The 12314-nt window shown below is 37.6% G+C and overlaps 1 protein-coding gene across 3 annotated transcripts in view; it reads right to left on the bottom strand.

Moving 5' to 3' along the window:
- Positions 1-10196: 10196 nt before the first annotated feature.
- The window catches only part of Scn9a (sodium voltage-gated channel alpha subunit 9), an 86441-nt gene continuing 84323 nt past the window's right edge, over positions 10197-12314 (bottom strand). For all 3 annotated transcript variants that reach the window (XM_059259167.1, XM_059259168.1, XM_059259166.1), the window contains exon 26: positions 10197-11878. In XM_059259167.1, the coding sequence (XP_059115150.1) occupies positions 10686-11878 (1193 nt within the window). In that variant the 3' untranslated portion in view covers positions 10197-10685. The remainder of the gene's footprint in view (positions 11879-12314) is intronic.

A 12314-nucleotide genomic window follows, 5' to 3' on the forward strand; every position in this document is an offset into this window, starting at 1 on the left:
AGAACAATTGTTCTCAAAGGGAGAAGATTTTTTTGTCCCCAGGAAAAAATTGGCATAGTCTAGAGACATCTTGGATGAATTAAACATAGAAGCACAGTCTATTGACATTTAATAGTCACAGACAAGGGATGCACAGGACAATCCACCAGGTGGCTCCCCACGACAAAGAATGAACTAATTCAATGCTGAGCACTGTGACTATTGAGACGCCTCAGGGCAAAGCGTCTTTAATGTAGAATCATTATTTTGTATATGATGTTATTTGTTTTTTATTTCTTTCTTACATTTAAAACTATTGATGAGAAGTTGCAAACTTAGTCGTTACAGTTGTGCCAGTTACGTTTGCTCATTTTATGAGTAATGCAATTCAGATCCACATAAGTATTTGTGTTAGAGCCTCTTGCAGGACTGTTACATGAACTATCTACATGTGAAAATGGTCAGAATCTAACTGGATTCAGTTGTCCTAGTATTAATAAAAAATAAACACAGGAGGCAATAAACAAAAAGTTCTTTTACGTTATTATCTGATGATAACAGTCCCCAAAGACTCCAAGATCACAACCTTAAAGAGGATCCACCATGACCATATACACAGCTTCTTCTGCAAACACATTTGCTTAGTAACTTTCTGTTTCTTCTCACAGTGGTACCACACATATCATCCCTGATATCTAAGGACTGTTACTTAAAAATATATTATTTAATCCTTCTGATTTCATCTTTAAAATACTTTTTTTTTTTTGGTCTCAAAGGCTTTTAGTATATTCACAGCACCCTGGCATATATATTCCCACTGTTATGCTATTGTATTTAAAAAATCAATATTTAAAGGAAAAATTCCCTCTGATTATTACATAGGTTGGTATAGGCATGTCTCATTGTTTAAAGACAAGGTAATTTGAAAGAAAGTTGTTAAGACAGAGGCACACAGGATAAGATAGTGAAATAGGCAAAACAAGAGAAGCAGGCATGGCTTAGGGCTTGTAGTCAGAATATGGTTGTTGGCAAAATAGTACAGACTTCATAAAATCATTGCTAAGAGTTTTAGGGTTGATCATAAGAGTAACAGAAAAATAATAGTGAATTTCAAGGGGAGAAATGGCACAAAATTTGAAGCACATAAATAACATCGTTGGACAAAATTCATTCTGGCTATGTGTGTGAAAAACAACTTGGAAGTGCGGTGAGTTGGAGAGTTGGAATCAAGAGGTTATTGTATTGTGTTCTAAACAGGGGTAAGTGATGAATGCAGGGGCTTGGGGGGCAGTGAGTTAGGCATTGGCAATGCAAATTAGAGTCAATTAATGAATTTGCATTTTAAGTATTACCTAAAATGAATAAGTATTAGTGAAGGATCATAGATGGACAAGGAAGGAGATTATTAGAAAAACAGGCAGGTGGGTAGTGATATCAATCACCAAGCAGAAAACTGTAAACCATTGTGATTGATATATTGTGCACCCCAATAAACTTATCTGGGGGTCAGAGAACAGAACTGCCACTATATTAAACATAGAGTTTAGGCAGTGGTAGCACATGCCTTTAATCCTGGCATTCCTGAGGGCAAGATCCATCCGGATCTCTATGAGTTCAAGGCCACACTGGAAACAGCCAGCCATGGTGACACACACCTTTAATCCCAGGAAGTGATGACAGGAAGCAGAAAGGTATGAGTACCAGGAACTAGAAGCTTTTAGGCTTTTAAACTTTCAGGCTTTTAGTAGCAGTTCAGCTGAGATACATTCGGATGAGGACACAGAGGCTTCCAGTTTAAGAAAACAGGATCAGCTGAGAAGTTGGCGAGGTGAGTTTAGCTATGGCTTGTCCTGTCTCTCTGAACTTTTAGAATTCACCCCAATAGCTGGCACCAAGTTTGTTTTTATTATTTAATAAAAGTGTTTAGAGATTCATGTTACAAACTATATTATACATACATATGCCATCATCGATATCATGGGGATAGTAGCTATCTCAGAAGAAGAGAGCAGAGATGCTGCTTTCCTACAAGGACTAAGTGAGAATACCAGCTCAGAGCCGGACTCTACCTAGGTGCGATGCTGGGTAGAAGCCTGCTCTTATATTCTTCTCTCATGGAACTATTAGAAATAAAATGCTTTGTTTCAGTTACCCAGTATCTGGTGTTTTGTTGTGACCCTCTGAGGTAACTCAAACAGGAACTAACACAAACACAATAATACCCTGGCTACTTCTGTTATTATAAATGCTAGTGTATTCTTTGTTTCTCACTCAAAACTCTCACATCTTCTTACATCACACAATATGCTGAAGTGGTGCTTTAAGGGTTAAATATACTTTACATCCCTCCTGACATACATTGACTGGGAAACATGTTTATGATCCATGAATGACACTTTGGGACACATTGCTGCAGTTCCCTTTTTGGCTTAAACACATGGGCTGTCAGGTGTGTATCATAGTCTCACTGACCTGGAGAAAGTATCACTTTTTGCTTAAACACATGGGCTGTCAGGTGTGTATCATAGTCTCACTGACCTGGAGAAAATATCACTTAAAGTCACCCACTTTCTTTAGCTTCTGATTATAAACTGATGCGCTGACTTGAAGCCAAGAATAGAACACAGTAATTGGTAGATATGGAAAGCATGGTAACCAGGGATGAAAATCTTCCCTTTAAATTTCTAAGACTGAGTGGCATCTGCCTTACTTGAGGGGTTTTTGTTTTTGTGAGACCAGTGCATCAGTCTCTCTCTCTCTCTCTCTCTCTCTCTCTCTCTCTCTCTCTCTCTCTCTCTCTCTCTCTCTCCAGCTTTTCCCTCTTTTGCTTCCACAGTCCATTAGCCATTTTGTTTGATCAAAACAAAACCTTTTCTAGTAGTCATTTTTCTCACCCATCACAATACATTACGCCAGCGTATAGAAATATAAGAGAATATATTTGTCTTCAATTCCTCATAACAAATCATCACAAAATTAGCAACTTAAATTTTCCTTTGATTGCTCATCTTTTTCAGGCAGGGATTAGCTATAGTTATTGGTATTTTCCACATGGAGACTCATGCCTTCCCCTTTATTTTAAAAATTATTTTTGAGAATTTTACTCATGTATACAATGAAATAGGATCATACCTACCCCTATCCCCCCAACAACTTATTTCATATTTGTGGGAGCCCGTTCTCGGGTTCCTCGTGGTTTTACCCAGCAGGTCCGCATAGAGGATGATTAGGACCACGGGCCTGAGTGCAGGTGTCTGAGATGATCTGCACTTGGCTGTGCTGGGGGAGGAGGTCTTTTGCTCCACCCCTTGGCGTCTCTATAAAAACCCTGGGGCAGAGACAGTCAGGGCCCATTGGAAAAGGTTCCAGGCCCTCTCAAGGCTATCCTTTATTTTGTATCTGTTTATCTACGCAAGATTCTCCGCAATAAATCCTTCTATCTAATATTTCCTGCTAAAAATCTCGCGCTCAAGAAAACTCTGGGGAACTGTGGGGGTGGTGGGTAAACACCCCACACATATTCCCCCCAACACTTCTCTCACCAGTTTCACGTCTATTTTGTTTCTGATTGCTCATCTTAAGTAAGCTCTGTCAAGATGCTCATATATGCCTTGTTGTGGGACCATCTACTAGAGCATGGGAAAATAACCAGTGACTACGTCCTCCATATAGAATGAGTCTCCCTTCTATAGCAACTATCTATTGCCAATAGCTCCTTATATAGGGTGGGGCACAGACATTATTTGCCCTATTTATGCTCAGATTTTGTCTGGCAGGATCTTGTATAAGCTGTTGTGAGATCATGGTTGCAGTAGCCATGTCATGTCCCAAAGAACACATCTCACAGCACTCCTCCATACCCTCCAGCCCTTGAATTCTTACTGCTTCAGTGGTGAGCTTTGGTGATGGTGCTGTGGTTGATACAGATGTTTCATTTAGGGCTGAGCATTGAGTCTTTTATCTCCGTACTTTGATCAGTTACACATCTCTTCAAAGTCTGCTGCAAAAAAGAAGCTGCTCTGACCAAGGTTGAGAGCATAAACACAAATATTTAGAAGGCATGTTGAGAGCATGCCATTTAGCCAAATAACAGGAGAAAGTTGTATCCTTGTGTCTATGACCTCCTCAGCTATAGGCTTTTAACCATGATTACTAGTACTATGATCGCCTCAGGGGGAGAAGGCTTCAATTTTGATCAGAAAGCAATTAGTTACCCTAACAGCAGTGCCACTACTAACCAATAGGCACTATAAGCTCAGTGTTTTAGTTAGGGTTTCTATTGCACTGATAAAACCCCATGACCCAAAGCAACTTGGGAGGAAAGGATTTATTTTGGCTTATAATTTCTTGACAGAGTCCTTCACTGGGGAAAGTCAAGAGTATGAACTCGTAAAGGGCAGAAACATGGATTCAGGAGTAGAGGTGATGGAGCAGGGCTGTTTACTCACTTGTTCCTCATGACTTGCTCTGCCTGCTTTTTTATAATACCCAGGACCACTAACCAAGGGGTGGCACCACCCATAATTGGCTGGTCCCTCTACATTAATCACCAATTAAGAAAATGCACTATAGATTTACCTACAGGCTAGTCTATGGAGGCATTTTCTCAATTGAGAATTTCTCTTCTCAAATGAGTCTAGCTTGTATCAAGTTGGCATAAAACTAGTTAGTATAGTTGGTATCACGGCATGTTTCGCCCAGCACTGGGTAAAACCACTGATGTCTTCTATCTCCCAGCATCCTGCACAGCACTTCTAGCATTATGAAAGCTGGCTAGAGGAGAGGAACTTTCCTTATGAGTTTGAGAATGATTATTCTATATCTAGAATCCAAATGATGTGTATCTTCAGCAGGAGGGTCTTACCATGTAGTTACAGTGGGTAAGGAAGAGCAATAACAATAGCCTGTGTCATTTTGGAGACCTCTGTAGTCTGTTTGGCCAATATGGATGATATTCCATGCCTTGTAGCACAGTTTGTAAGTAATGACCCATGTCTTCTGAGAGCAACACTGTACAGTCATGGACAGAAATTCAAGAGATATAAACAGTCATATAGAAGCCCACTACCCCACAAACCAATTTTAAAAAAATCTTGAGAGTTAGTGGAACATTTTTGAAAAGAAAGAAAAGGGAAGAGTACTAAGGATCAAAGGACTAAGCAGGGATGGGGCCAGGGAGGTTAAGAGGTAGTGTGTAAAGTCACCAAAACTAAAGATACTGATTTTGCTTCTTTAAGATGAAGTTCTTGTATTACAGTTATCTCAAACCTTTTATATGAGTGAGATGAAACTCTCATATAAATACTTTCCATTCTCAAGTGCTGTGAAAAATCACATATTAAAAGGTTTTATTGAACACAAAAATGGGAAAGATACTTAAAAAAATGAAGAGAATAAATCTTGGGATTCACAAACAACTGCATGATCAACCGTAAGTAAAAGAATGTTCTCGTTAAACCAGCACATGGAAATCTAGGTTAAGTTTAAAAGTCTTTGGAAATAATTATAATTTGAATGGAGAGAATGTTCTTAATGTTAATGAGATATATTTTCTGTAAATTCTACATTTTATGTTTTACTGAAGTATAAATGAGTTATAACAGTATTTTAGAGAGTTATATTTTGATAAGAGGAATATAACTTTGAAGATATTCTGCTTTGATAAGAATACGATAAAATTGAGGGCATATTAGCAAATGTTATATTTGGAACACATAGTATTTTTACTTGGTTCTTCTAGAGTTTTGATGTTCATAGGAGTTTCCAATCTTCCAGCTAGAGCCCATGACAAGCATGACAGAAGGTACTGAAATCTTTTCAAATTATCTTCCCCCAGACAGATCAATGACTTCTCTAAGTGCAACTAAAGAGCAATAGAAAATCAAGCTAAATGAAGCGTGTTTGCTCTCTTGCTTGCATATAGCTATCAATTATTCATATTCTTCTGCTGTGTTCACAAGGTGCTGGTTCAGCAGAATTCCCTTCTGCTTTAGCTGATGGGTAATCCCCTCCTCCCATGAGAGGGATGGCTATGGGTTCTACATCTAATTTGCTTGTGGTATAGATTTGTGTGATTTTGAGCTTTTCTGTTGGAGGAGAATTCTGTCTATATCAATCAGTCATGCTAGATGGTTTATGATGTCATTCAGTGCCTATAATTTTATTTTACAGAGTGACCATGGCAAATATTATTACCATCACAGAGGTCCCTAGAAATATTTTGAAATTATTTTGCATTTTAGTCTGTTATATCGAAGGTTGAAATAATAACACAATATATCATCTATAATTTTCACTGCATATTATTTGAAGATCATTAAAAATACTGGCTGCTCACAGCTAAAATAAAATATAGTGGTTTGTATTAATTATATAGCTAAATTTTAGAACAAATATCCACATTTTAAAAATTATCTAAACTTTTGTAAATGTCCATGTTTTCTGATCTTAACATATTGGTTCAATTCACAAATCATAAAAATATCATAAATTTGAAATATTTGTGTGTACAGCACATCACTAAATATTCATGCTTTACAGTAGAAGTCGTGAAACTCTTCTGGAAATATATTTATACATCCTCATGTGAATCAGAAATGTTGTCATTACTGAGCATGTATATGGGCTGCATTGTGGTTCTGCCCAACATACATGTAGCTAAGACTCTTAAAATCCTCAGTAGCACATGGAGTGCCACCCTAGTACCACTATTGAGATCAGTTCTTGATTCTATGTTGTCAATACTAGCTTTAATTGTTATATGGGAATTGTCTTATCCTATTCTTCTTACTATGTATGAAGTAGGACCCTCTCATATTTTCAGTGAGAACCGAGGTCCACATAGGTTAATGCATTCAGAAAATTCAGAGGGTCATGGCTTGTTTGGAATCCATATATGGCTCGGACCCTGGCACTCACACTACTACTTGTCATGCATGCCTGCAGCTTCCCAATGTCAGTACAAGAAGGAAAATAAGCATACGTTAGTGTTGTGTGGCTAAATGTTTGCCTTTGGTCACTTCCTGTCTCAATTTCTTGCCCCTATACAAACCCCCTTGTGGAACTGAATGAATTACTTTGGGACTCCACGCTTCTCTTCCTCAACTTTTGTGCCCAGGAGTCATTACACTGAAGCTGTTCATGTTGCAAAGACAAAGAAGGGAGAGAAAAAGAAACAAAGGAAAAAAGTACTAACAGTCATTAGGGATGCCGTGAATTTACCCATGAAAGTGCTGAGGCACAAAATAAATAAGACATGATTTCTTTAGTGACTTTTATTTTAGATTCTATTAACATTTTTTAAGTCTCAATTATAACTACAATGTAATTTTTGACAAACTCAAACATTTTGAGCATTCATGTGTCTATGGATTTTGTAAATAGCATTCATATATTCATGGCTACTTATTCATTTGCTGGGAGCAATTCTTGATTGTTTTTCTCAGGAAACTAATGAAAACATGTTCTTAAAAACTGATGGCTCTAAACATAAGATCTAAACCAGGTCAATTACTGACCATCCTTATTTAGCTGCCCCCTTTTCATTACTTCCATTAACATTTGATGAATTTGCTAGTATGGACTGCTTTATTTACATATGCATTTAATTTTCACTCTTATAAAACTATCAAAATTCTACAAAATCATGCTAAACATTCATGATTGCAAAATGTGACAGTTTGAATTTAGAAATAGCTCATAGATTTCTTTTACTGTTTATACCATGGGAAGAGACAAAATAGTAAAACAAGATTTTCTTGTTTTCACCAAAATTATGTGTATGGATTTGTGTTCACATATGCTTTCTTTTATTTAATGCTAATTTATGTTTTCTGGGTAGTCAGCATTCTATGCCAAGAGGTAAAATAATTTCAGTGACTATGTGACTAGTAGCTTCAGTGGGATGATGTTTTATAATTAGTACAAACACTAGCCAATATGAAAAGGGGTGTAAGCTTGCTTTAAGCTTTTACTAAATCTTATCATAGTGTCAAATACCATTCTTAGGTCAGGTGGTGATGGTGCACACCTTTTAATCCCAGCACTCTGGAGGCAGAAGCAGGGAGGTCTCTGTGAGTTCAAGGCCAGCCTGGTCTCCAGAGTGAGTTCCAAGACAGCCAGGGCTACAGAGAGAAGCCCTGTCTCAAAAAAATATAATATGTTTAATTGATATAGTGTCATAAGTAGTAATTTTGAGGCTAAACACCCATGTATGTATACAACTTAACATTACACTTAAAATTATAAGTTCAGAATAAAATATGTTCAGCATGAAGTAGAAAAAAGAGAAACTTTATAACTGTTCTTTTTTGCAATGCTAAAAAAAAGTGTGTTGAGTAAAACAGTCGCCAATATGTTTTAAATTTACATAAAAATCAGCCACTGTAAAAATATTAATAGCAAATCACTAATAATCCATACCAAGCATCTGCATATACTATATCCATAAAAATATTCACAATGGAGTTGTATTTTTAATGGGTGTAAAATAATGAAAAACTGATTTCATTTGATAAAGAAAACTAATTTCTTAATTGAATACATTAAAACTTGTTACAGATGGAAGGTTTTGTGTGGCTCCCCAGTTAAGCTGTCCAAACCTGTTCTATCAGCCTAAAAGATACACAGTGCTCTGTCTAGCTGAGCACTGTTTGGAATCTTCCAGAGAACTTAAAAAGTAGCCCCCACCAAACTAAGTTAAATGATTAAACATAGATGTAGAGAACTGTTGGCCTTACACTTAATTTCTTAGGTCCTTTAGACAAATGTGCGCAATGAGAGTCTCCTATGAGATGTTATATAATGCACCACAATGGGAAAACATTCTGAGCAAGTTCTGTAAAATTGTATCTTTGTTTTTATTTTTCTTATAGCTTTGTTTCTTCTCTCCCCTTTTATATTTCTCACTCTCTATATATGTTTCTTCATCTCTCTAGGGATGTTTAAACTTTTTAATTGGGCAAGAAATAAAGAATATGTATTTTGATTACTTATTATATCAATACTTTTGTGTTACTTTTGAATTTCAAAAGCCAATTGATAGTGTTTTATGCATTTACTTCAAAGTTCCCTCAGAATCTTCTAAATAAAACCTCCTTTTACTTATGTAGCTCAGCTTTTTTTCTCTGCAAAGATAATGTGTTGGAAGAATTGTTTCAACTTGTCAGAATAAAATTATGAGAGAATGTGTCAGAGCCACTTATATTTACCAAGTGCTTTAAAAGCATAAAGTAGATTTCTAATCCTTGGTAGGGTAGCTAAAGCCAGCTCTAAATGAAATGCGCTTTTAAAATGATGAGCCCAGGCTATTTTACTGATCAATGCAAAATATATTTCACACCACAGATTAGAATATTAAGGGGGAAGTGACATTTATTTTATTTACAGGTGAAATAATAGAGGTTCAGAGGATTACTTCCACAATTAGGGAAGTTAGTGGTAATCAAGCAAGCTGATGAGGCTCACTCTTTGAATGCCATTTCATTCATACTAAACACCTGGTGGGCAGGTAGTGAAAGCCTGGTGTTCCTTGTACCTTGGGAAGCTGCCAAATACATTAAGGCTTGTATTTAAGAGATGCAATACATACTGTGCTCCGGTCATCTGCTCAAACAAGTGCTAGGGTATCAAGTAGCTAATTGCATTTCAGGGTATGTTTCATTAAAAGGAAACATTAAATTTGCTTAGAGACAAAGTATGACAAACCAACACAGCATGAGAAGATAAATGTGGCAACTGGTGTTAAGATTTGAGTCATTAGCTATCTTATTGGGCAAGTCAGATTGAATAAATGTGAGTAAATGGAACTTTGTAAACTAATTTTTTCTGTTAATAGTCTCCACGTTTTTATATTGAGAAATGTGATATATATATATATATATATATATATTTCAAATAATTTTTCAAGGTCTGTGGTTATTGTACATACAAAGTGGGACATAAGAAAAGCAGGCTAGCTGTTCTCAATGAACTTGAAGTTTGAGCTAAGCAACTGAGGTGGGAGAATCATGTGAGCACAAAATTCCAATAAATCAAGGTGAATGCTAATCTATGCAAATGCAAGTGATTTTTTAAATAAGTAGCCTACATATGTTTTCAATCCCATGACATTTTATAGATACCTATAAATTGCTTTTGATGCAATATAGGATAAGTTTGAGCACCTCAAAATAGAAACTGAACTCTGTTTATGGATAAAGATTCTGACTCCCTAATAATAAGATGTTTTGACAAAACCTTCATTACTAATTCCCGTTACTTTTATAAGGAATTTTATTGCACTGAATTCCAAACCGTAGCTAATCCCGTTTGTATTTGTGTCTGTGTGCATGGATGCATGTCTACCTGAATTTCTATATTTAGATGGGGTACATGTTTAATTAGAATCTAGAGAAAAAATAAGGAAGCAAATGAGAAAATGTTCTTTCTCTATGGTTTTCCGATTTGCTGAATGATTAAATCACCCTTGATTGCAGTAATGATTATTCCCTACAGAGTTACAGTCACAATTCTTACAGAACCATTTACCAATGCAAAAATAGCCATGTGCCAATGCTGCCCTCTGCTCATTGGATCAAAACTAGTGACTGTGCGGCCTTTGAGAATGTTTTGATAAAAAGAGTTTGGCATAGACCTCCGTAAAGGAGTCTTATTAACACCAGTGAGTCACCTTCACAGGCTGTAAACAGTAGAGCAAAACTGAGGCTCTATTCCCCGCTTTCTTTCCCATCCTTCCCCTTGTCTTCCTTTTCTGTTTTGTCTGTTTCGTATTTCTCTTGATCTGGCTTTGTGACACTGTCATACGAAGGTGGAGAGACGGCAGAGGCAGTTGCATCTGTCTTTTCTGGACTTGAGTTCTCGTTAACATTATCAAAAACTATATCTTCTTTATTGGGCAAGTCGTCATCCCTGTCTCCATCTTTTATGTATATACTTGATATATTTTTGACGTTTTGCCGAAGGCGGTACCTTCTGTAAGCACGCTGAATGATAATAGCAGATACATCCTCTTGTTTTCGTTTTAGTGTGGTTGTAATGGGTTCGTAGGACACTTTGGAAGGATTTGCAGACATAAACCTTTCTTCCATCTGTGAACGAAGAGAATCCATCTCTCCGCCCTCACCCAAAACCCGCTTTGTAAAGGCAAATAAGATGTCCAGGCAGTGGATGCGGTCTCCGCTCACCATGGGCAGATCCATGGCAATGAGCTGGACTTTGTTTGGCTTTGCGATGAGAAGGGGAGGATCCAGGGCAGCCGCAAAGTCAGAGAGCTTGCAGAACTCTATGAACTGAGTGGCATCAGGGTCGAACTTCTCCCAGACCTCATAAAACATCTCAAAGTCGTCCTCACTCAGGGGTTCAGTACTTTCTTCAGTGGCGACGCTGAAGTTCTCCAGGATGACGGCGATGTACATGTTCACCACAACCAGGAAGGATATGATGATGTAGCTGACAAAGTAGAAAATCCCCACAGACGGGTTCCCACAGTCTCCTTCCACTGGACTTCCTGGATGAATTTTTTTGGGGTCACAGTCAGGAGGTGCACTGTTGAGGATGGGAGCCAGCAGTCCGTCCCAGCCTGCAGAGGTGGTGATTTGAAACAGGCAGATCATGCTGTTGCCGAAGGTCTCAAAGTTGAACATGTCATTAATTCCAGCTTCCTTTTTAACGTAGGCAAAGTTGGACATCCCAAAGATGGCATAGATGAACATGACCAGGAAAAGCAGGAGGCCGATGTTGAACAGCGCAGGAAGGGACATCATCAGAGCAAAGAGCAGCGTGCGGATCCCCTTGGCGCCTTTGATCAAGCGTAGGATTCGGCCAATCCTGGCTAAGCGGATGACTCGGAACAGGGTAGGGGACACAAAGTACTTCTCTATCATCTCGGCCAGAAACATTCCTATGTGGGAGGGGAGGAAAAAAAAGGAAATGTTTAGATATCCATGTGGCACAGTATCATGAATCTAAATTGCTTCATCTGCCGTCTTACAAATTCAGAATTGCTGTTCTATCTTGAATTCAGTATTTTAGCAAATAACTGCTTGTGACATTTTTTCCACCTTATCTAAATTCATGGACACATCCCTCTTTATTTTTGTCTGTAAAACGTTTTTCATTCTCTTGAGACTAAAGTTGTGTCGTGCACAGAAAGAATTACCTATGCTCATGCTCCAAAGTCTATTTCCAGGACTCAAGATGGAGCTCAGAGCTAGAGCCATCCACAAACTAGATCCTACTAATAAAAAACAAGAGGAAAAAAAAGAGGGGGGGTAGAGATAATAAAATATATATTTTTTTAATTTCACAAATTTTCTAACCTTTTTTTTAAAGATCGG

The sequence above is a fragment of the Peromyscus eremicus genome, chromosome 4 (assembly GCF_949786415.1).
Source record: "Peromyscus eremicus chromosome 4, PerEre_H2_v1, whole genome shotgun sequence".
NCBI lineage: Eukaryota > Metazoa > Chordata > Mammalia > Rodentia > Cricetidae > Peromyscus > Peromyscus eremicus.